Here is a 25,584-nt window from a genome sequence, read left to right on the forward strand (position 1 = left end):
TAAAATAAAAAAATATTTTGCATTACTTTAAATCCTATCTAATCCTATCCTTATTCTAATCATTTATATTTAAAGTTTTGTTATGTTTTTTTTAAATAAAATCAGACTTTTTTCCTCAAAATGTAACGGAAGGAAAAAAAAAAAAAAAGGTTGATACTTCTAATTCTGATACTTCTAACACAATCTAATTATATAAGCATTTAAATCATATAAACAGACAGTAACCTAGCAATGATATAAAATACATTTAGGAAAAAATCATTTTAAACCTGATTAACTGAATATTAAATAGTTGATGGTACAGTCAAAGTGAAAATTATAGTTAATTAAAGCACAATTTAAAATATATAGATATAGATATACTAGGTTACACCAAACACATACACTCACAAAGCCTTAATAATCATTGTCAAGAATATAGAGCTTTAGTTGCGGCAAGCTGCAACCAGGCAGTAAGGCCACAGAATTACAATTTTGCTGAAAAGCTTTTCAGAGAAGAAATAAAGAGATGAGAAACATTAGAAATAGAGTAAATACTATACAGTGTTTAAAAAGAGCCTATGCATTATGTATTTGAAGCATACACCAATATTATATATAATATATATTTCAAATATATGTAATATATTTCAAACATTTCTGTATGCTGATGTAAGGGTTAATTTGTATTGCACTTCTCTTTTTTCACACAGGAACTTGCTGGATGCTTTGTGCATAGTGTTAATGTTTCACTAATCCTCACCCCAGAATAATAATTAAAAAAAAGTGTTCATAGGGTCTTTAACATTCACTAGTCTGCTTTCTTGGCCTGACTTATCTAAAATCCAGGGATATCAAAGATAGATTAAGGCCAAATAATATACAAGGACACATTCAACAGAGCTCTGCCACATTCAAATAAGCACACCCTTCACTTTTAGAGTTGTCTACTCTTGCCACCACTACTTCCTCAGCTGTAACAGACCTGTGTGCATGTCTGTGTGCTCCATTTTGTGCTTGGTGTCTGTTATCCAAATAACAGCAATCCTGCAACATGAACTTGTATGTGCACAGGAACCTGCTTGACTCTCATTTGAAGGCCATTCATTTGAATGTGTCAGATCGTTGAATTCTAAGGGGTCTGTGATTGACTTAAATGTAAAAGTTAATCTATATGTCTTTACACACTATATATCAATTAATATTACATACATATTACATATATTACATATATAAATGCAACATTATTGGCAACTATCTGAATATCTCTTTATTTTTCTATCTGTAAAGTGCAGTGTCATCATTACACCACAGGGAGGCTGAGTAGCCCTATGCCCTGTGTGCACTGCTTCACACTGTTTGAGGTTTTGATTATTCGGTTCAGGCAGGTGCTCACCTTCCTTCAATATTCTCACAGGTCTATTGTGGTCTTCCACGTCCAATGATTACGAACTTGTAATTTATAGTGCACATTCATAGTAACTCTGCTTTGATATTATTGTATGCTGTTTGTGGTGCACATTTAGGGTGACTTGCACAGCCTTTTCCATCAGATATGCTTTATCCCTATTTTCTGAAAACAATCCTAAAAGTGGCAAATCTAGCAACAAGCAACATATTCATTTAAATAAATGGCTGGATTTGTATTTGGACTTAGCTGGATACTGGAGAATGTTTTGTTTGCACTGTTGCAAAAACACTTTGTTTAGATAAACCCTGAACACCTACATTTATGTATGTATGTATGTATGTATGTATGTATGTATGTATGTATGTATGTATTATTAATATTATTGTTGTTGTTGTTATATTAATCATTATACATTTACAGCATTAGTGGAATATTTATGTATTTTTATATTAGGTCATATAACATTATACAATTAAATAAAATAGGTGAGCTCTTTCAGTTTGTGGTGTCTTTTGCAATTCCTATTCCAAACCCCTAAATAATAATAATACTTTGTACTTCAAACCACACCAGGGTGTTTTTTTTATTTTTATTTTTTTATGCGTGTGTGTGATTCAAACAAAAAGAAAACTCCTGTAACTGGTTTGACAAGTATTTTATTGAATGGCCCTGTTCAGTATAATTACAGGTAAGCAGACCCTAGTATTTTGGAAAAAGACATAGCAATTACTGATTTTACAGTCATTAACTAAATACTTACACTGATTCAATTCATTTAATGGCTGCAGACATGTATTTATTTTTGCTTGCTACGTTCATCTTTATATTTGGCCTAGTGTGGATAATGAAATTGAACATATCCATTCATTTAAAGATTCAATTTTCGAACTAAAATATTACCAATTCTTCATGAATCTTTAATTAATAAAATTATCTATATTTTACTATTTGAAATTGAATATCCATAAATGTATTCTATTACCCTAAATTGTTCAAGAACCAAAGACATTTGAATTTTGTTTGTGAGCATCAATGCATATAAATATAATATAATTAATATCAAACAGGGAAACAGAGTACTCCTTGTTGAAGACTATTCCCCTTCAATGTTATTCTGTAGGCTCAAAAAAATTGCTTATTTTGCTATATGTCTGAAATGCCTTTCACATGCAGAGAGGTGATAAACTATTAGGGTTGAATTTGGTTTAAATTCCAAAATCCTGAATGAAATGTACTGAATTTCAATTAAATCATATGTATTAAACTGTGGTTACAGCAAAGAAAATTATAAAGTAATAAATATGGTCAATACTACTACTACTACTAATACAAATTTAAATAGTGATTTAAATAATAATAATTGTTATTATTATTATTATTATTATTATTATTATTATTATTATTATTATTATTATTATGATAATAATAATAATACATGATTATTATTGATTATTATAAAAATAATACATCATTTAATAATTATTTAATCATAATAACAATATATTTTATTATTGATAATAATAATAATAATAATAATAATAATAATAATAATAATAATAATAATAATGTATTCTTATTATTATCATCAATAATAAAAATAAAAATAATAATATTATTAATTAAATTATTATTAAACTAAATTATATTTAAACTTGAATTTATTCTGCAAACAAGACAGACCATCTATAAAGCATTCTGAATAAACAGTTTAGATGAAGTAAATATAAAAATGCTGTTTAAGAGATTGACCGCTAGAGGCTGCTTGAAGTCAAGAACATGAATTGGAAATCCCTGGTGTCTTCATTCACAGCAGCTTTTCACTGTCTGAACAGTACAGTAAAAACAGTTTTCTACAAGAAGCGCATACAGTTATTTAGAACATTTATAATAATAATAATAATAATAATAATAATAATAATAATAATAATAATAATAACAAAAATAATAATAATATAGCTTTTAGACCCTAATGACTTAATAGTCAGAACTACATGTATAACTTTATATTTTAATTGTGGATGCACTTGTTGAATTCTACATTAGTTTTGATTATTGAAATGTTAACATTATTGTTATTTTAAATGATATTTAAATGTTGGGTGATTTCTTTAATTTCATTTTAAATCAAATAAAATAAATAACAATATTGATGAAGTATATAAAGTTAAATATAATACATTTTTTGTTAAGGCACAAGAAAGCCAAACACATGTCATGTTATAGTGAAATTAAGTTCAAGTATCTTATAGGATTTGCCATCTCTAAAGGCTGCAAGCTGCTCTCTTCTGCAGCAGCTGCAGGACCTGTGGTCGATGCACTGGGGACCGCAGAGAAAACATGCTTCATGCTAACACAGTAGCCCAGGCTTGAGTTTTTAATGACTATGGTTTGCGGGAACACACCTGAGATCCCAAAGGGACAAAACAATCCGTAATGTTACACTACTATGAACAAGCTCATTCCAGGTCCATACACATCACACAAAATCACCTGCCTGTAAACGAAGCGACAAGCAGCTTCCCTCTAGTGTCTTCTAATTCAGAACATTCAAACAAAGAAATTAATTAAAAAATAAAAAATAAGGTAGATACTTAATTGCATTATTTAAGGATACTGGAGATCAACTGTATTTTCAAGCTCTTAAAATTATTATTATTATTATTATTATTATTATTAATAATAATAATAATAATAATAATAATAATAATAATAATAATAATAAAAAATGCCATGAACTGTATAGTGCAAAATGTTAAGCAAGACATGAATTATACTATAAACTGCAATCATTAGCTCCCATGTAAAATCCAAATTCTTCAAGGTTTTTATAGAAAGCCACATAAACCTTAGTTCAAAGTGACAGGCTGATTTTAAAGCTGCTTTTCCCCTACATTCTGTGTATTTTTTTAATTTGTGGGATTTTTTGGATGAGAAATATAAGGAGGGCATAATTATAATATATTTTTTTGTATTATTAATCTCTTACTTTTGCAAATGGAAATCAGTGACATGCCAGTATCAGACACAAGGCTGCACTGTTCCCTCTCCATCTCCCTCTCTCTCTCTAACTCTGTGTATACCTCAGTATACCGCATGGAAGAAATTAATACACCCTGCTTTGTTTTATGCTTGTTCAATACAAGCTGTTTACAGCATCTACTGGGATTATAAGATAACACATCACCTTATTTTAAGAGCCCATCCCTGTGTGCAAACACCAACATAGCCATGCACAGATAGTGCAAGTGTTTAATAAATAAATAACACACTCGGCCAACCCCGGTCAGTGTAGCACAGGGTACTAAGATGCCACTTCTCTTTATCCTGGCTCTCTGTTGCCCTGTGCCAGCTGCTTCACCTAACACCACGGCTGAGGCTGCCTGCACACTTCAAGGCAACTTTCAGCTGCCAGGATTCGCAGCTGATGGAGACATCATTATTGGAGGGCTTTTCCCAATGCATTATCGGGTTGTTGTACCTGATCTGACCTACACTCACAAACCAGCCGCTTCAACGTGTGAAGGGTGAGTGGCCACACCATTCAAGCCAATGATGATCTTTTTGTTTTTAGTTTTTCTGTTACAGAGCCATAATATTAGATTGAAATAACATATCCTGAGAAGAGGACCCCCCCCCATCCCCCCTGACCCCCCTGCCACACACACATTTTTTTGTCTTGTTTTGTTTATCAGCTGTACTGTTTGTTAAACCTGCCATGTTTTGTTTTTTTTCTTCTCAGGTAAAATTGCCTTTTCTCTGGAAGTGAAAAAGAAAAGCCGTAAACAGCTCCACAGACAATTTGCCTTGGAGTCAGATTTCCACAGACAGTCTGTAAACTGAGATGATGAAAGCCAATGTGCTCATTATACCTTGAAATGGGAAATCTGGCTGACTAAACACCGCAGACCTAAGCGCCCAGCAGTCTGCGCTGGGCTTACTGCTACATCTGTTCCAATGAACATGATCCACTAATTAGCTCCCTGCATTTGAACTCATTTACAGCTTTCTAATTAGAGTTTAGACATGGTTATACAGATCATATGAGTGCTGTATACAGCATAACGTTCCTGCAGATTTGAAATAAAATGGAATGACGTGTGCATAAACAAAGTTTTCTAATATGCTTTCTCACCTTGACACATTCACTAATTGAATGCTGGTGTTTGTAGATATGGCACATAACACATGCATTGTGATTAAATGTATCAATCTCTTTTCCTCATTGAAACCCCCCTCAATTGGAAAATGTTAAAGATTACATTCTGAAATTATTGGCAGTATAATTATTATTATCGTAATCATTACTTTTTTATGCAGTTAAAACCTATATTTTGTATTCTAAATCATACAGAATTAGATTGATTCTAAATAATTCAATAATAATTGATTAAGTAACTTTTGGTAACTAAAAATAATTATTTCTTTGCAGTTTTGACCCTAGGTCCTTTCGCTGGGCCCAGACCATGAGATTCACTATTGAAGAGGTAAACAAGAATCCTTATCTGCTTCCCAATGTAACACTGGGCTATAAGATTTATGATTCTTGTGCGACTCATGTGGCCTCCCAGAGAGCTGGTCTCGCAGTGCTAAATGGACCCAGTGAAGTCTCCAGTATGATGTGCTCCAAAGCCTCTCCCGTGAAGGCTGTCATTGGAGATTCTGGGTCTTCACAGTCCATTATTCTCTCCAGAACTCTACAACCGTTTAGAATTCCAATGGTAGGTATTTTAATTTATTGAAGAAATAAAATAAATATCTACGGTATAAACATGATGGTGTTATAGACTCCCAATCTGAGCTACAAATAAAATAAAAAAGAGCGCAATGAGATAGTGCTCTCCTGTTATGTTGTTTTCCAACTTTTCTTTTCAGATAAGTTACATATCCACATGCTCTTGCCTGAGAGACCGCCAAAAATTCCCAACTTTTTTTAGAACTGTTCCCAGCGATTCTCACCAGGTGAAGGCAATCGCTCGACTCGTGAAACATTTCGACTGGACGTGGATTGGTGCTATTTCCGAGGATGGCGATTATGGGAGGTACGCCTTCCAAGCGCTGATTGAGGAATTTGGACAGATGGGAGTCTGTCTGGCCTACTATGAAACTATCCCTAAAGTGTACAACAGGCAAAGGATCCTGGAGATTATAGAAGTGATGAAGCACTCGACTGCTAAAGTGGTCTTGTCCTTTGCTGGAGAGGGTGATCTGTACCCACTGCTGAAAGAGTACGCTCGACAAAACATCACTGGCATACAATGGATAGCCAGTGAAGCCTGGGTTACAGCATCCCTGTTTGCACACAGTGATTTCTACCCCTCTCTCGGTGGCACCATTGGATTTGCCGTTCGCCAAGGGCAGATTCCAGGCCTAAGAGACTATCTTGTGAAAGTTCATCCCTCAGTGTATCCTGGGAACTCGCTGGTGCAGGAGTTCTGGAGCTCTGTGTTCAGCTGCTCTTTGCTCCCTTCAAACAGCAGCGACGGGGCTGGGGCTGGGCTGCCCCCCTGCACCGGCAATGAGTTTCTAGAAGATCAGCAATCGATATATTTGGATACATCAAGCCTTCGGGTCTCATATAATGTTTATAAGGCTGTTTATGCGATTGCTCATTCACTGCACAATCTGATTAACTGCGAGCCTGGTAAAGGACCGTTTGAAAACTTCACATGTGCAGACGCTTCAAACATTGAACCGTGGCAGGTATAATAATAATAATAATAATAATAATAATAATAATAATAATAATAATAATAATAATAATAAAATGCTTGTATATTTTCTATGAGTAGATATTTTAAATTTTTATACTCTCCCTATTAAGACTTTCCAAAAATGATATTATACATGGTTACATTCAACTTTTTCTCTTTTATTTTTCTTCTTTAAAGATTCAACAGTATATTCAGGAGTTGTCAGTCACCAATTCCTTAGGTGAAAAAATTAGTTTTGACCAAAACGGAGACCCTATTGCCTCTTATGATATTATAAACTGGCAGAGGGGTGCAGATGGGAAACTTTGGTTTGTGACGGTGGGGATTTACGATGCCTCAGAAGGACCTGGGAAAGAACTAGTGATAAACGAAGAGGCTGTAATTTGGAATGGCGACCAAAAGGCAAGCTGCAAACAGCCATTTTTATGTTCTTTGTAAGGAAAACATTTATTTCATTAATACTATATATTACAATAATACTGTATATATTGTAATATATGTTGTTGTTAGAAGTGAATACAATTCAATTCTAAGCATTTTATATTATACACTGATGTTGAACACGATATGGACTTGCTGACCGAGGTGCTATTTTCTGTTTTCATTGCAAGGTGCTGTGGTCTGTGTGCACTGAAAGTTGCCCCCTCGGTACAAGGAAAGGGGTTCGTCAGGGAAAGCCTCTTTGTTGCTTTGATTGTCTACCATGTGCTGATGGCAAAATTAGTAATCAGACAGGCAAGTATACCATCTGTTATGTACTATAGGCACTGCATTTACTTAGCTTTCTGCTCTAAAGCCAAATTTACTCTCAGTTAAGCAAAAGTGGTTATGATAATGATGCAAAAGACAATAGTACAAAAGAGGAACAAAATGCATTTTTGGGGTTTAGACAATTCCTAAAAACTAGATGTGATTTATATGGAGTAGAATATATAAGTGAAGCTCTTTTTCTGGCTAATTTCATGGGGGAATTATTTAATTAAAGACATGGTATAAACATATTCCAAAAACGTATACTATAGAAGCAAAACTAAAAAATTGGATATTACAATAGAGATACGTGACAATATTAAAATAAATGTGTTTCTGTAAAACATAACATTTTGTTAGTCAAAAGTTAGTCTCTCGAATGTAAAACTACTTCTCAGTAACCTTGAAATGCATATGTCCTCTACAGATTCATTAGAATGCATTCAGTGTTCTGTGGATTATTGGTCAAATGCTGAGAGGACAGAATGCATCCCAAAAGAAGTGGAATACCTCGGCTATGATGAAATGGGGATCACATTGACAGTGATTGCTATACTGGGAGCTTGCCTTACGATCGGCGTGCTTGCAGTTTTCCTGCACCACAGAAACACTCCCTTAGTCCGTGTCAACAACTCTGAGCTCAGCTTCTTCATCCTGCTGTCACTGACTATGTGTTTCCTGTGTTCTGCCACATTTATAGGAGAACCGACATTTTGGTCTTGTATGTTCCGGCACACTGCCTTTAGTGTGGCTTTCTCTCTGTGCATCTCTTGTATTCTTGGTAAAACACTGGTCGTTTTGGCTGCATTCAGAGCCACCCGGCCTGGCAGTAATGTCATGAAATGGCTTGGGCCCAGGCAACAAAAGATCATCATTTTCTTCTGTACTTTCATTCAAATAATCATCTGTGCTATATGGCTGATTTCTGCCCCTCCTTTCCCTTTGAAAAACACTGCGTATCAAAGATCAAGGATCATTCTAGAATGTAGCATAGGTTCTGATCTGGCTTTCTGGTGTGTACTGGGTTACATTGGGGTTTTGGCTTCTCTGTGCTTTGTTCTTGCTTTCTTAGCACGGAAACTGCCAGATAATTTTAATGAGGCTAAATACATTACATTCAGTATGCTCATCTTCTGTGCTGTGTGGATTGCATTTATACCTGCCTATGTCAGCTCCCCAGGAAAATACACTGTAGCTGTAGAAATATTTGCAATTCTTGCATCTAGTTTTGGCCTTCTTCTGAGCATCTTTGCCCCAAAATGTTATATTATTTTATTGAAAGCAGAGAAAAATAATAAACAATACTTAATGGGGAGGGCTAATCCAAAAATTAAAACACATCATTTTTAAATTGTATTATTTTTTGTACTGTATTGTGACTTTCAATTGTTTACCTTAGAATTAAAAGCATTTATAATGTGTGAATATATCTAGGCTAAATGCTTGCCATGTTTATAATCACAAAATAAATATTTAAACTGTCTTATTCCTGTGTATGTATTTTACTGCATTTAAACAAGTGAAGGTTAGTATTCAAAGATCATTTTCTACAGGTGATTTGCTTTTCAAAATGATTAAAAATACAAATCAATTGCAACACATACAGTGATAACTTTTACTGTCAATCAAAAACAAAACAAAATCTTCACACATTACTATTGCAGACCTCTAGGATTTTCCTGGGATTCACCAGGACACTTCTGAGAGCAAACCAGAACAATACTAATAATGAAGGAGTAATCTAAATATTTTCAGAATGATTATATGGGATATTATATGTACAATTCATTTGCACTTCTCCATTCTGATGATCTAATTTGTGTTTCTTATGGTTAAGGCCTTAGTTTGGCATTTACATAGGTAGGGTTAGATTTCATAGAACTCCCGTAAGAGCATTTCTACTGGGCTAACTAAGAGTGTTGTTTCCAGTTGTGAAGCTGATCTAGGGTTAGGGTCAGGATTAGATATAGACCTGCTCAGGTTGGTTTCCTTGCAGGAGGAGGAGGAGGGGCAATTTGAATTGTTCAGTGTGTGTAGGTTCCAATTTTGGTTTTGGCTACTTTTAGGGCTAGTGCTAGGGGAGACATATTGTTCAGTTTGAAGCCTATACCATAATTATAAGATGAAAAATTGAAGCTTTACATCCTAGTTTGATTTAATATATATATATATCACTCCCATATTAACACAGAAAATTAAAGCAACCCACTACAAACACTGAATCACGTTTAGTTAATGATTTTCCCAAACCCTCCAGGTAGGTGTTTAATGTGCTGCATTTAACAGGTGGAAAATTGTCCTCCTTTGTACCAGTCACATATTCCCCATTGGGATTCCATGATTTAGCAAGTGTCTGATTCGTTCATTGTAAACGCAAGCCCTCTGGGAATGAAAATTCTATATAAATGCTTTGCATTATTCTTCCCCCCCCCAAAAAATATATTTTTTGGCGTTTTCCTCAAATTCTGAGATGCTTCTCTGTGTTATAGTACTGATGGGTGCTCTAGGTACTCTCTCTGAAAAATATATCTGTCGAATGAGAGGAGAGACAGAATTCCCCCTCCTGTCAAAGGATGGGGAAATTATTATAGGAGGTGCATTTTCCATTCACAGCAAAACTAAAGATCAAATGCTTTTATTCCATAATAAACCACAGCCTTTGGGATGCACAAGGTCAGTTATATTCTAAAGTCATATTTACTGGCATTTGCAAATGTATCATTTGATTTAGTTTAATCCTTGAGTGTTTAATCTTTTAGAACATGCTAGAGTTGTAATTTATACAAACATACCTGTCTTTAAATGTGCTATTAAATACAGTCAAAAAAGGGTTTTGTATTCCATGTAAATAATTTAGCTAGTTTAATAAGTACATTATTACTTTATATTACCTAGCATAAACTTCAGGGAATTTCGCTTTGCTCAAACCATGATCTTTGCCATAGAAGAAATCAACAACAGTACCACATTACTTCCAAATGTGTCCTTAGGATATAAGATCTATGAAAGCTGTGGCTCTATTCCAACATCAATAAGGACAGCCATGGCAATAATGAATGGACCAGAAGAAACCGTATTGGACAAGTTTTGCTCTGGACCAGGTACAGTTCATGCAATTATAGGAGATTCAGAGTCTTCATCAACCATTGCTATGGCAAGAACTACAGGACCCTTTCTCATTCCTGTGGTAAGATCTTATTTGTTTAAGAAAAATAAAATATCAAATAGAAATACCACTATAAAAGCAAGAGGTCAGTAGTGTTTCAATGTAAAAATAGCTCATAGGGTACAGGATTTCTTTATTGATTTTGTCAGGGGGAAAACAAGTTTCAAATCCATACATTTTTGGAAACAAATTGTAGATCTCTAAATAATAACCCCAAACATTTATATTGCCCCAGATACAATCTAAGTATTAAATGAAAGAACATAGTAAGCTATTTGTGTACTTTGCAGATCAGTCACTTTGCTACCTGTGCATGTCTGAGCAACAGGAAAGAGTTTCCCACCTTTTTCAGAACCATCCCCAGTGATTATTACCAAAGCAGAGCACTGGCACAGCTTGTCAAGCACTTTGGATGGACCTGGGTTGGAGCTGTCAGAAGTGACAATGATTATGGCAACTATGGAATAACTACCTTTGTACAAGCTGCCCAAGAAGAGGGGATTTGTATTGAATATTCAGAAGCAATTTTAAGAACTTATCCAAAGGAGAAAATTACCAGGGTGGTAGACATTATAAAAAGATCAACTTCAAAGGTTCTGGTAGCTTTCTTGGCTCAGGGTGAGATGGAGACTTTGTTGCATGAAATCCTGCTTCAGAATGTCACTGGTCTGCAGTGGATAGGCAGCGAATCCTGGATAACAGCAAGCTATCTAGCCACAGAACAAACATCTGCAGTGCTGCGTGGCACGATTGGGTTTACAATCAGCAAGGCAAAAATATTAGGTCTAAAGGAGTTCTTGGTAAAAGTGCACCCATCTCAAGCTCTTGGTAACACTCTTCTGAAAGAGTTTTGGGAAACAGCTTTTGGGTGTACAATATCATCTCCGAATGCAACAAAAAGTGACAAACAATGTACAGGGTCTGAAGACTTAACACAGCTGCACAATCAGTACACTGACGTCTCAGAGCTACGCATTTCCAATAATGTCTACAAGGCTGTATATGCTGTAGGCTATTCCTTACATAATCTGCTAACATGCAAAGACAGTCAAGGTGCTTTTGTGAATAAGACATGTGCAGAGAAGAGTACAATTGAACCATGGCAGGTAAGAGAATCTTTCCTACTTCACTGAAACACATTAGTGGGGAAAAAAGAAAGCTTTTGTTCACCCCCAAAATCTTAGCTTCTTGTACAAATATTTGGAAAGTTCACACAGTAAATAAATATCTGACTGTAGTTCAGTGAAGAGTGCAATTCAACATATTCACCTAATACATGATGTAATGAACTGTGTGTGATTATGCTGCTCCATCAGTTATGACAGGACTCACAAAGTGATTGTAATGGCTGTGGGTGCTCATGTTTAACCAAGCTGTCAAGAAGTGAAGTAGAGGGAAGACATGTGATCCAAACATCTGAGCTTGAGGTCAGGTTAATTTCAGGAAAGCATGGTTTTGAAGTTTCTGGACTAATGGCATACTTTTTAAATGTAGCCTCTTTGACACTCTCATAGTCAATTGCATCATCCATGTCCATTGACACATATGTGGGAGGAACTCATTCCCAGATTGAGATGGAATGAAGCAGAGCACAGCTGCTCCAATTGCCCCTTCATTATAAAGGCACAAGGCTCCACACTTACAGTTCTTGATAGAATAATAAACACACAAAAAAATAAAATTGTTAAAAGTGTTTCTGTTTTTTTTTGGATTTTCTTAATTATTTTAATAATACAGGTACTGCAGTACTTAAAATCAGTTAATTTCACCACCCGCAATGGAGAGCAAGTCTATTTTAATAAAAATGGAGATCCAACAGCAAGATATGAATTAGTCAATTGGCAGCATACAAAAGACGGAGAAATTAAATTTGTAGCAGTAGGTTACTATGATGCATCATTGCCCACAGGGAGACAGATTGCAATAAATGACATCAGCATTGTATGGGCTGCCAATCCTGATAGGGTGAGTAGTTGAAACTATTTATTTATTTGTATTATTATTATTATTATTATTATTATTATTATTATTATTATAGAATATAAAAAAAAACATACTCTCTGAACAGTTTAGCTATTTTCATATTTCTTTTGTAGAGGTAATCGGTGCAGGAATTGTTTATTTAGAAAATATATCATAAAGATTTAGAAACATTAGTTCTGTCTTGTGGTTACACACACATACACACACACAAAACAGAACTACTTTTGCTTTTCAGAAGCCTAAATCAGTGTGCAGTGAGAGCTGTCCCCCAGGCACGCGCAAAGCTGTTCAGAAGGGAAGGCCTGTCTGCTGCTTTGACTGCGTACCATGTGCTGAAGGACAGATCAGCAACCAAACAGGTTAATAATTAATGTATACACACATGCATAATGAAGGATGGACAAAATTGGAAACAAAACATTGAATAACTTAAGGTTAAGTACAGTGAGGGAAAAAAGTATTTGATCCCCTGCTGATTTTGTACGTTTGCCGACTGACAAAAAAATGATCAGTCTATAATTTTAATGGTAGGTGTATTTTAACAGTGAGAGACAGAATATCAACAAAAAAATCCAGAAAAATGCATTTCAAAAAAGTTATAAATTGATTTGCATGTTAATGAGAGAAATAAGTATTTGATCTCCTATCAATCAGGAAGATGTCTGGCTCCCAGGTGTCTTTTATACAGGTAACGAGCTGAGATTAGGAGCACTCTCTTAAAGGGAGTGCTCCTAATCTCAGCTCGTTACCTGTATAAAAGACACCTGTCCACAGAAGCAATCAATCAATCAGATTCCAAACTCTCCACCATGGCCAAGACCAAAGATCTGTCCAAGGATGTCAGGGACAAGATTGTAGACCTACACAAGGCTGGAATGGGCTACAAGATCATCGCCAAGCAGCTTGGTGAGAAGGTGACAACAGTTGGTGCGATTATCCGCAAATGGAAGAAACATAAAATAACTGTCAGTCTCCCTCGGTCTGGGACTCTGTTCAAAATCTCACCTTGTGGAGTTTCAATGATCATGAGAACGGTGAGGAATCAGCCCAGAACTACACGGGAGGATCTTGTTAATGATCTCAAGGCAGCTGGGACCATAGTCACCAAGAAAACAATTGGTAACACACTATGCCGTGAAGGACTGAAATCCTGCAGCGCCCGCAAGGCCCCCCTGCTCAATAAAGGACATGTACAGGCCCGTCTGAAGTTTGCCAACATCTGAATGATTCAGAGGAGAACTGGGTGAAAGTGTTGTGGTCAGATGAGACCAAAATCAAGTTCTTTGGCATCCACTCAACTCGCCGTGTTTGGAGGAAGGGAATGACCCCAAGAAAACCATCCCCACCGTCAAACATGGAGGTGGAAACATTATGCTTTGGGGGTGTTTTTCTGCTAAGGGGACAGTACAACTGCACCGCATCAAAAAGACGATGGACGGGGCCATGTACCGTCAAATCTTGGGTGAGAACCTCCTTCCCTCAGCCAGGGTATTGAAAATGGGTCGTGGATGGGTATTCCAGCATGACAATGACCCAAAACACACAGCCAAGGCAACAAAGGAGTGGCTCAAGAAGAAGCACATTAAGGTCCTGGAGTGGCCTAGCCAGTCTCCAGACCTTAATTCCATAGAAAATCTGTGGAGGGAGCTGAGGGTTCGAGTTGCCAAACGTCACCCTCGAAACCTTAATGACTTGGAGAGGATCTGCAAAGAGGAGTGGGACAAAATCCCTCCTGTGTGCAAACCTGGTGGCCAACTACAAGAAACATCTGACCTCTGTGATTGCCAACAAGGGTTTTGCCACAAAGTACTAAGTCAAAAGGGTCATATACTTATTTCCCTCATTAACATGCAAATCAATTTATAACTTTTTTGAAATGCATTTTTCTGGATTTTTTTGTTGATATTCTGTCTCTCACTGTTAAAATACACCTACCATTAAAATTATAGACTGATCATTTCTTTGTCAGTGGGCAAACATACAAAATCAGCAGGGGATCAAATACTTTTTTCCCCCACTGTAGATAGAGAACTGGAAGATAATGTCACTGCATTGTGAATTGTGTAACCTTGGGCCAGAAGAGATGCTTCAAACTTTTTTTATTAATAAAATCATTAAGATGGTCATACAATCTTTTGCATAAGATCTGATCTGCGCATGTTAGTCATTCTGAAAGCAAAACATTACCAGCTGGTATCTAACTTTACATTTTCAGCATGGTCAATTCTAATTATTTAATTGTGTTTTCTTTCAGATTCCATTGAATGTACAACATGCCCCTTCGAGTACTGGTCGATTAAAGACCGCAGTCAGTGCGTCTTAAAGGACATTGAATTCCTGTCATTTGAAGAAAACATGGGAATAGTGTTGACTATATTTTCCTTGGCTGGAGCTTTTTTAACCACAGCCATAGGATTTGTATTCTTCCACTTCAGAGACACTCCTATAGTCAGAGCTAATAACTCTGAGCTCAGTTTCCTCCTGCTCTTCTCATTAACTCTGTGTTTCCTTTGCTCACTTACTTTCATTGGCCAGCCCTCTGAGTGGTCCTGTATGTTGCGCCACACAGCATTTGGCATCACATTTGCTCTCTGCATCTCTTGTGTTCTGGGGAAAACAATAGTGGTGTTAATAGCCTTTAAGGCCACAGAGCCCGGCAATAGTGTTCCACAATGCTCTGGGCCACTACAGCGACTAAGTGTTTTTATCTGTACCATCATACAAGTGTTAATATGTATATTATGGTTAGCACTAACCCCACCAGTTCCATACAAAAATATGATATACTCCAAAGAAAAAATATTTTTGGAATGCAGCTTTGGATCTACAGTAGCATTTTATGCTGTGTTAGGGTATATTGGACTTCTCTCTGCATGTTGCTTTGCACTTGCATTTCTGGCTCGTAAACTGCCTGATAACTTCAATGAAGCCAAATTCATCACATTCAGCATGCTCATATTCTGTGCAGTCTGGATCACCTTTATCCCAGCTTATATCAGCTCTCCCGGAAAGCTGACAGTGGTTGTGGAAATATTTGCCATTTTAGCCTCGAGTTTTGGGTTGCTTTTCTGTATTTTCCTTCCTAAATGCTACATAATACTACTTAAACCAGAAAGAAACACAAGGAAGCATGTGATTGGTAAAATGCATTCAAAATCACTCTGAAAGATGTGTATGTAGAACCATTCTCTTTTGATTTTATTGTACATAAAATCAGAGTGTTTTTTGTTTTCCAAGCCATTCAAAATACAAGAAGGGAAAACATATTCAGTTGATATTAAATTTGCTCCTTTGCCATTCAAAATGATTAAAAAAGATTAATAAAATGACACAGATTGTTTGTTAGCTAACAGTAACAAAGCATCATAATAGAATAACTTTATTTCAGGACGGTATAGGTGGCTAAACATTTTCAAGCGTATTCTAATGTTTTTATTGTTGTTCCCCCACCCCCCTCATATAGTCACCACAATTACCATTACAAAACTGAAAGATGCGATATTCCTGGAAACATTTTTCATTTACCTTATTATATTTTCCCATGTGATATACAAACAAAACAAAAAACCTGACACACCCAAACAGAATCCGTAAATACTCTGCTAACTGATCACATGGACTTGTATTTTTTGGAAACAGTCACCATTTCAGTTCCACCAACATTTCAAGATGGTGGTTGTGTTTTATTCTCCCCTGGGGCCCTAAACAGCCTTTTTACCCAAAACGTATACTCCATCAGAAAACCCTCTCTAGAAACCCAAATTTAAATCTTCAATATCTATATAAATGTAATAATTACAGTAAGTAAGGGCTATAAGATGTTTATATGGAGATTACATAATATACAGAAATAGGTTACAGAGGATTCCCTTGACAACAAAATATATAACTGATATCTTGCTTACTTCGACCAGTGTTAAGCTGTGCTTGAAGCTGTTGTCCTGTGAGCAGGCCTATCACGCAAGCTGTTGAAACACATTTCAAAAAAGTTATAAATTGATTTGCATGTTAATGAGGGAAATAAGTATTTGATCCCCTATCAATCAGCAAGATTTTTGGCTCCCAGGTGTCTTTTATACAGGTAACGAGCTGAGATTAGGAGCACTCTCTTAAAGGGAGTGCTCCTAATCTCAGCTCGTTACCTGTATAAAAGACACCTGTCCACAGAAGCAATCAATCAATCAGATTCCAAACTCTCCACCATGGCCAAGACCAAAGAGCTGTCCAAGGATGTCAGGGACAAGATTGTAAACCTACACAAGGCTGGAATGGGCTACAAGACCATTGCCAAGCAGCTTGGTGAGAATGTGACAACAGTTGGTGCGATTATTCGCAAATGGAAGAAACATAAAATAACTGTCAGTCTCCCTCTGTCTGGGACTCCATGCAAGATCTCACCTCGTGGAGTTTCAATGATCATGAGAAGGGTGAGGAATCAGCCCAGAACTACAGGGGAGGATCTTGTTAATGATCTCAAGGCAGCTGGGACCATAGTCACCAAGAAAACAATTGGTAACACACTACGCCGTGAAGGAGTGAAATCCTGCAGCGCCCGCAAGGCCCCCCTGCTCAATAAAGCACATGTACAGGCCCGTCTGAAGTTTGCCAACATCTGAATGATTCAGAGGAGAACTGGGTGAAAGTGTTGTGGTCAGATGAGACCAAAATCAAGCTCTTTGGCATCCACTCAACTCGCCGTGTTTGGAGGAGGAGGAATGACCCCAAGAACACCATCCCCACCGTCAAACATGGAGGTGGAAACATTATGCTTTGGGGGTGTTTTTCTGCTAAGGGGACAGTACAACTGCACCGCATCAAAAAGACGATGGACGGGGCCATGTACCGTCAAATCTTGGGTGAGAACCTCTTTCCCTCAGTCAAGGTATTGAAAATGGGTCGTGGATGGGTATTACAGCTTGACAATGACCCAAAACACACAGCCAAGGCAACAAAGGAGTGGCTCAAGAAGAAGCACATTAAGGTCCTGGAGTGGCCTAGCCAGTCTCCAGACCTTAATTCCATAGAAAATCTGTGGAGGGAGCTGAGGGTTCGAGTTGCCAAACGTCACCCTCGAAACCTTAATGACTTGGAGAGGATCTGCAAAGAGGAGTGGGACAAAATCCCTCCTGTGTGCAAACCTGGTGGCCAACTTCAAGAAACATCTGACCTCTGTGATTGCCAACAAGGGTTTTGCCACCAAGTACTAAGTCAAAGGGGTCAAATACTTATTTCTCTCATTAACATGCAAATCAATTTATAACTTTTTTGAAATGCATTTTTCTGGATTTTTTTGTTGATATTCTGTCTCTCACTGTTAAAATACACCTACCATTAAAATTATAGACTGATCATTTCTTTGTCAGTGGGCAAACGTACAAAATCAGCAGGGGATCAAATACTTTTTTCCCCCACTGTATGCATCAAGAGGATCTCAGGTTTCTCCCTGCCATTGAAGTTTCATTTTCACGTTTCTAACTGGGGGGAGTGTGCAGTCTGCTGGGCAGGGGGACTGGTGTGCCACACAAAAAAGGTTAAGTAGGTTTGGTTAGGCAACACTGTTAAGACTCTAAGAAAGGTTAATATTGAAATTATTTTCTTTCTGCATGTCTTATTGTCCTGGAGTAGAATTAAAAAAACAAACATTTGAGATTTGATTCTTAGAGGAGAACAGCATTTCATGCATTTAATTTAACCTGTACACCCCAGAGGCCTCCTGTACAATATAAAGACAACACATGCTTGCACTTTGACTCTGCTGAGAAAGAGCTGTCCTCATGTGTTCAAGGATGTCATTGCCTGTAGCAGTGCTTACAGTAATTGGACTGTTTCCATCAGCAGAGATGGTTTGCAGACTTTACGGCAGATCAGTTCTTCCACCCCTGTCTCGTGAGAGAGACATTATGATTGGGGGTGTCTTTTCACTCCATTCTGAGACTGCGGGCCGCACACTTCCATTTACAACCAAACCGGAGGATCCAGCGTGCAAAAGGTTTGTGGATATGTTTCAGCTACTTTTACATTCAAAACACCTTGTTTGAATTCTACACAAATTATTTTTATTTTATTTTTGAACGCAGTGTTTTTTAAGATATTGGCCTGAAAACATAAACAAACATCCCAACAAAAACAGACCGAAATTAAATTAAATGTATTTATTTTGACTAGGATCAACTTCAGGGAATTTCGCTTTGCACAGACTATGATCTTTGCCATTGAAGAAATAAATAACAGTACAGACCTCCTTCCTGGTGTGTCCCTGGGTTATAAGATCTATGACACCTGTGGCTCAACACCTTTGGCTGTAAGAGCAGCTACAGCTTTCATGAATGGATATGAGGAAACTCTCTCTGACACAGCCTGCTCCAAACCAGCTGCAGTTCAGGCTATAATAGGAGAGTCTGGATCATCTCCCACTATTGCAATGTCAGAAGCAGTTGGCCCTTTCCATATCCCTGTGGTGAGAAATACAGCTTTTATTTTCTATTTAGCATTTCATTACTCATAATTATATTGGGTGTTCAAAATATCATCAAAATTGATGATAATTGCATTCATGCTGTCATTTTTTCCACTGAAAGGAAAACATAAAAAATGAGTATTGTTTTTTGATCTTTTAAAACATGCTATTTTCTATGGTTCACAGATCAGTCACTTTGCTACTTGTGCATGTCTGAGCAATAAGAGAAGATTTCCCTCATTCTTCAGAACCATCCCCAGTGACTATTACCAAAGCAGAGCCCTGGCACAGCTTGTGAAGTACTTTGGATGGACCTGGGTTGGGGCCATTAGAAGTAACAATGATTACGGCAACAATGGGATGGCTACCTTTGTGGAAGCTGCACAACAAGAGGGGGTTTGTATTGAATATTCTGAGAGCATTCACAGAGCAGATCCACGTGAGAAGATTCTGAAAATCGTAGAGGTTATAAAAAAGAGCACAGCAAAGGTGATCGTAGCATTTCTTGCCCAAGGAGAAATGAACATTTTTTTGGAAGAGTTAGCTTTCAATAAAGTGACTGGTCTTCAATGGATTGGAACTGAAGCTTGGATAACTGCCAGTAACCTCGCCACAGCTGAAGGTTATAGAGTGCTGAGTGGATCTATTGGGTTTGCTATTAGTAAAGCCACAATAACGGAGTTGCAGGAATTTTTAACAAATGTCAACAATGTGCGGATTCCAAACAATGATCTCCTAAATGAGTTTTGGGAAAAAGCTTTTGATTGTTCTCTTTCAAACCGAGGTAATCAAACAAGTACAAATATCTGCACAGGTTTTGAGAGCTTAAAAGATTTAAACAACCAGTACACAGATGAACTGAGAATATCTAATAATGTATATAAAGCAGTGTACGCTGTTGCATATTCTCTACACAACCTGCTGGGATGCAAAACACACCAAGCTTCTAACGTTAATCAAACCTGCAGAGAAACAATTCAGACTGAACCATGGCAGGTAAGAGCATGCTACTGTTCACCTTTTAGTTAAATACTGTTTAGATCTGAATTACTCAAATTCAATGTTAACAATACAAAAAAATGAAAAAAACAACATAACTATAATATTTATGCAGTATATCAGCATATCTCCTTTTACACAGGTGCTTGAGTATCTGAAAACTGTCAACTTCACCATTAGAACTGGAGAGAAGGTCTCCTTTGACCAGAATGGAGACCCAGTGGCCAGATATGAATTAGTGAACTGGCAACCAGCTAATGAAAGCAGCATACAGTTTACCACAGTCGGATACTATGATGCTTCATTGTCAGCAGGTAGTCAGTTTGTCATGAATCATGTCGATATTGTCTGGGTTGGCGGTCAGCATAAGGTGAGAATTTATCAAAATATCAGTGACAATACATTAAAAATGAGCATTCACAGATTAATTTTCAAAACAATGTCAACAAAAAAACAGCTTTGTCCCAGAAGAAGCATAAGAGAGAAACATACTTTAATTTGGATCTACCTTCTTGTTGCATTACCTATTTTATAACTATTGCTAATGTAAGCATTGACTTACAAATTAATATCGGCTATACTTCATGTGAGAATTCCTAATCTACAACATCACATTCTTAATGCAACTGATTATGCTCAAAATCTCTCTTCCGTTCTTTACATAGATTACTAATAGTATTACTTCTCACCGGCTAATGTTCATTAATTACTTGGTGATTCCATGTAAACCTGTTTTCCTTCATTGTGCAGATTCCTAGATCCGTGTGCAGTGAGAGCTGTCTCCCAGGCACTCGAAAGGCAGTTCAGAAAGGAAAGCCAGTCTGTTGTTATGACTGCATACAGTGTGCAGCAGGAGAGATCAGCAACACTACAGGTAAAGGTCAAAAACAATATAGAATTTCACTCACACAAACATCTTATCTGATATGTGTAGATATGAGTCTTCATTCAAAATCAATGAAACAGGTTTGTGCACCTCAGCTGAACATTTAATTCCACAATATATTTATATCTCTTTAAGTCTTACCTATTTGTTCTTGTAATTTTCTTACAGATTCTAATGTTTGTATTCAGTGCCCTTCAGAATACTGGTCTAATGACAAAAGAGATGAATGTATATTAAAATCACTTGAATTCTTGTCCTTTGGAGAAATCATGGGAATACTACTTGTGATTTTTTCATTGCTTGGAGTTTGTTTAACCATGGGCATTGCTTTAATTTTCTTCTATTATAAAGAAACACCTGTTGTTAAAGCCAATAACTCTGAGCTCAGTTTCCTCCTGCTCTTCTCATTAACTCTGTGTTTCCTTTGCTCACTTACTTTCATTGGCCAGCCCTCTGAGTGGTCCTGTATGTTGCGCCACACAGCATTTGGCATCACATTTGTCCTGTGCATCTCTTGTGTTCTGGGGAAAACAATAGTGGTGTTAATGGCCTTCAGGGCTACACTGCCAGGCAATAATATTATGAAATGGTTTGGGCCCAAACAGCAGAGGTTAAGTGTTTTTGTTTTCACATTCATTCAAGCTTTAATATGCACTCTGTGGCTGATTCTTTCACCCCCTTTTCCAAATCGAAATATTAAATACTATGCAGACAGAATAATTTTGGAGTGTGACCTGGGATCTGCAGGTGCATTCTGGGCTGTGTTAGGGTATATTGGATTCCTCTCTGCCATGTGCTTTGTGCTGGCTTTCCTGGCTCGAAATCTTCCTGATAACTTCAATGAAGCCAAATTCATCACATTCAGCATGCTCATATTCTGTGCAGTCTGGATCACCTTTATCCCAGCATATGTCAGCTCACCTGGAAAATATACAGTAGCTGTGGAAATATTTGCCATTTTGGCTTCTAGTTTTGGTCTGCTTTTCTGTGTATTTGCACCTAAATGTTATGTCATTTTACTGAAGCCTGAATTAAATACAAGGAAACACTTGATGGGTAAAACGTCCTCAAAATCACAGTAAGCAAGAGCTTTACATATCCCCAACTATGGGAATTTTGTATACTGAGTAATATTTAGAAATTCATTGTGATTGTGATATTGATTGAAACTATTTAGTTGCAAACCATTGACACTTCCTTTTGTAACTGCACACCTGTTAAGGTTTTGTTCCCAGAATACAATGCCCTGTGCCGTATTGTCTAGCAAGAAATGGTTTAGAAGACATTCACTGTAAACATCTTGAATATCTATTGCTGATTTGAAGTATAAGTTACCAGGAAGGTTTCTCCAATGGCATACCTACATGGAGGAGAGGAACAAGATCTGACCTCCACCGCCAAGTCTATCCTGTCAATAATGCCAGAAGGTGGCAGACATACTTAAAGAAACTAATATTTTGAATTACTTCTATGCCTCATTATTTTGTTCCAGGCTACATATACAGTATGTAATTCTTGCTTTTTATTTTCTTGTGTTTTTCATTTATTTATATGATCAAAATTCCATCAAGTAAAGTGTTGAAATATATATATATATATATAGCAGCAGTGGTTGGATATTGAAAAAGTTATGAACAACAAAATAACTTGTTTTCTTTATATTAAAACAGACCACTTCATATACATACACAGTTTTACTGGGGTGCATTATTGTTCAAGTATATTTTCTTTAATAGCTGAATAATAAAAAAAAAAAACGTTCAAAACAAAAACACTTTTACAGATTTAAGATGTAATATTTACTGTGGCAATCGCCGAGGACAGGCACAAGTCTTTCACTCAATGCTATATCTATATCTTTATATATAGTTATTTGTCTTTAAGTCCATACAAACATATTTTAAATACATATATACATATTCATATTATATATAAGAATATATATAAAAGGTGCTCAATGTTCATTAACAATTGCTGCAGAAGGAGTGCTGCTGCTTCAGACAGACTTCTAGGGCTAATTAATAGTATTTTAATTGTGCTCATTACAGGCAATCTGCTGGCCTGCCGTTCACCCTACCTCCACATGAGCCTCTGTGGTCTAATTATTTTACTCAGATATGGATTCTGGAGCTTTATTGTACATCAGCTTTTGATAAGCTTTTTCTTGTCACTATTTTCCTTAAAATAAAATATATTTTTTTATGAAGCATCATCAGATCTGAATGCTGAGCTTAACAATAGCAAATGATGGGATGTCTTAAAGGACAATAGATACATTAACGTCTGCCATTAATTTATATTTTAAATAAAACTTTGCATTGTATGTTTAACCAACATGGGACTTAATGAGTTGAGCACCAGTATAAATGAAATACATTAATTTGTGCAAAAACGTGGTTTGAAACTATGAAACATTTGAACATGAAACAGTGTCAGGCTTTCTAATTACTGTTTTGATGCATGCTAAAGTATTATACTCCTAGGTCAGAACTAAATTAAGACATATATTGCCTTCCTCCTTGGAAAATAAATGTAATTTGAATATTCTAATGGAATGGAGTGACTGAGACAGAAATATCTAAATGACAGGCAAGAACTGAGAAACCTAAAAAGAGTTCTCTCTAATGAGGTACCAGAATTCAAATGACTAAACATTGTACCTGCATTAATTTATTATAAAGCCTAAATGGGACAAAGACACTACAAATCTACAATTTTGTGTTTTGCAGTATTCTCAGAATAAGAGAGGTAAGAGATAACACATTACACGTATACTTCACTTTGCATGAGAGATAATAAAATTCATGATAAACGCGGTCATACATACATTGCATTAATGGGGTAACATTAATAAATTAACTTGAAAATTAGTTTTAATATGAATGTGCTCATATTGGGGCAATTATAATAATTGTACTTTTTCACATTTTCTCTCAATTGTTTTAGAACTCAAATAATGAAGCTAAACAGATCTACTATTGTCAACACTTCAAGGGGAGAGTATTCAAATCTGAAAATCAAACAAAGCACATTTAAACAGCTATGCCATCTATCTATTGTGTTTCATTTCAGTTATGCTAACATTTGATTTTTTAATAATTTTTAATCACACAATAAATTAATTTAATAAATTCATGCTATAACGAATCAGTGCTTGGTGGAATCATGCAAAAGGGGGCATACCAGTACTATAATTTTATTACATACAATTATATATGTTGTCTGTATAACTCCCCAAACTCCCCAGGGACCTCCTGCACAATATAAAGACAACACATTTTAGCACTTTGTCACAAAGAGGCATCCTTATGAGTTCTAGGATGTTATTGTGAGCAGCAGAACTGGTGATGGCTGTGGCTGTTTTGACATCAGCAGAACTGGAGGAGGCAGCGAGCTGATATGGTCTGGGATAACTCCAGACCGTAGTCACGCTCTACTGGGGACTGTCTGCAATCAACATATACAAAGCGGGGCTACAGAGGTCAACTCTTACGCCCTCCGCTTACAACAGCAAGGCCGGCTGCTCTACTAGTGTATCTAGGAGCAAGGCTGTATATCTACTTGCACAAAATATGGTGCGGGTAATCAAGCAACTTGTGCGCCTTCCGCGCATTAACGTGGCAGTGAACCCCTGATCCTGCAGGAGCGGGGCCACAGACCCACTGAATAACACACAGCTGGCTAGTCCATGAGTAACTACAGCTGGACATAACAGTATACACAGTGCGGCAGCAGGAACATTCATGATGCCTCCGCGCAATACAGGAAAATCACATTCACTGAACGGTACAGAGCATCCAGCTACACCGTGCTGTCATAAAAACTAAACACATCGCGGGGTGCAGGAAGCAAATCATGCACCACCATGTGACATGGGAGCAGTTGTCACCTATTAGCGAAGCTAATGCAGGACAACAGCAGGCTCTACCATGACCATCAAACCATAACATTGCGGTGTGCAGGAAACCATTCATGCACTCTTCACATAACATGGGAGCATTGGTCGCTTGCTGCACTAGCCCAGCTAGGAGCAAGGCCACACCAGCTCTACAATGTTGGTCCAGGTGATTTGTTTGTTTTTAATTCTGCTAGTTTCTGTAGTACCTCCTCCTCATTTATCCTGATCTCTCTTAGGGTTTGACTGGACTGGTTGTTAACCTGTGGCATGTTATCTGTTTTTTCTTCTGTAAAATCCTCTGTGAAATACTTATTTAGAACATTTGCATCTTGTTCATTTTCCAA

The 25,584-nt window shown here is 36.8% G+C and overlaps 3 protein-coding genes across 3 annotated transcripts; all 3 read left to right on the forward strand.

Moving 5' to 3' along the window:
• The first annotated feature begins 4,696 nt into the window (after window positions 1–4,696).
• Window positions 4,697–9,201, forward strand: LOC136753881 (extracellular calcium-sensing receptor-like). The gene is made up of 6 exons (XM_066710263.1): window positions 4,697–4,914; window positions 5,820–6,108; window positions 6,263–7,090; window positions 7,279–7,503; window positions 7,713–7,836; window positions 8,279–9,201. The coding sequence occupies exons 1-6, from the start codon at window positions 4,697–4,699 to the stop codon at window positions 9,199–9,201; spliced, it is 2,607 nt and encodes an 868-aa protein (XP_066566360.1).
• Window positions 9,202–10,321: 1,120 nt separating this feature from the next.
• Window positions 10,322–16,165, forward strand: LOC136754119 (extracellular calcium-sensing receptor-like). The gene is made up of 6 exons (XM_066710450.1): window positions 10,322–10,524; window positions 10,747–11,038; window positions 11,308–12,123; window positions 12,755–12,982; window positions 13,236–13,359; window positions 15,255–16,165. Exons 1-6 carry the CDS (start codon window positions 10,322–10,324, stop codon window positions 16,163–16,165), a joined length of 2,574 nt encoding a protein of 857 aa, XP_066566547.1.
• Window positions 16,166–18,774: 2,609 nt separating this feature from the next.
• Window positions 18,775–22,424, forward strand: LOC136754120 (extracellular calcium-sensing receptor-like). The gene is made up of 6 exons (XM_066710451.1): window positions 18,775–18,989; window positions 19,166–19,457; window positions 19,644–20,453; window positions 20,599–20,826; window positions 21,207–21,330; window positions 21,511–22,424. The coding sequence occupies exons 1-6, from the start codon at window positions 18,775–18,777 to the stop codon at window positions 22,422–22,424; spliced, it is 2,583 nt and encodes an 860-aa protein (XP_066566548.1).
• The last annotated feature ends 3,160 nt before the right edge of the window (window positions 22,425–25,584 follow it).

Source organism: Amia ocellicauda, chromosome 7 (assembly GCF_036373705.1).
Source record: "Amia ocellicauda isolate fAmiCal2 chromosome 7, fAmiCal2.hap1, whole genome shotgun sequence".
Lineage (NCBI taxonomy): Eukaryota > Metazoa > Chordata > Actinopteri > Amiiformes > Amiidae > Amia > Amia ocellicauda.

What these genes read in the sequence shown, in the direction of transcription:
- LOC136754119 (XM_066710450.1), top strand. Translation starts at nt 10,322, where the DNA reads ATGCTTCTCTGTGTTATAGTACTGATGGGTGCTCTAGGTACTCTCTCT. An exon ending in CAGCCTTTGGGATGCACAAG is followed by an intron (nt 10,525 to 10,746) that starts GTCAGTTATATT and finishes TATATTACCTAG; the next exon opens with CATAAACTTCAGGGAATTTC. An exon ending in GACCCTTTCTCATTCCTGTG is followed by an intron (nt 11,039 to 11,307) that starts GTAAGATCTTAT and finishes TGTACTTTGCAG; the next exon opens with ATCAGTCACTTTGCTACCTG.
- LOC136753881 (XM_066710263.1), top strand. Translation starts at nt 4,697, where the DNA reads ATGCCACTTCTCTTTATCCTGGCTCTCTGTTGCCCTGTGCCAGCTGCT. An exon ending in AACCGTTTAGAATTCCAATG is followed by an intron (nt 6,109 to 6,262) that starts GTAGGTATTTTA and finishes TTTTCTTTTCAG; the next exon opens with ATAAGTTACATATCCACATG. An exon ending in CAAACATTGAACCGTGGCAG is followed by an intron (nt 7,091 to 7,278) that starts GTATAATAATAA and finishes TCTTCTTTAAAG; the next exon opens with ATTCAACAGTATATTCAGGA.
- LOC136754120 (XM_066710451.1), top strand. Translation starts at nt 18,775, where the DNA reads ATGTGTTCAAGGATGTCATTGCCTGTAGCAGTGCTTACAGTAATTGGA. An exon ending in GAGGATCCAGCGTGCAAAAG is followed by an intron (nt 18,990 to 19,165) that starts GTTTGTGGATAT and finishes TATTTTGACTAG; the next exon opens with GATCAACTTCAGGGAATTTC. An exon ending in AGAGATCAGCAACACTACAG is followed by an intron (nt 21,331 to 21,510) that starts GTAAAGGTCAAA and finishes ATTTTCTTACAG; the next exon opens with ATTCTAATGTTTGTATTCAG.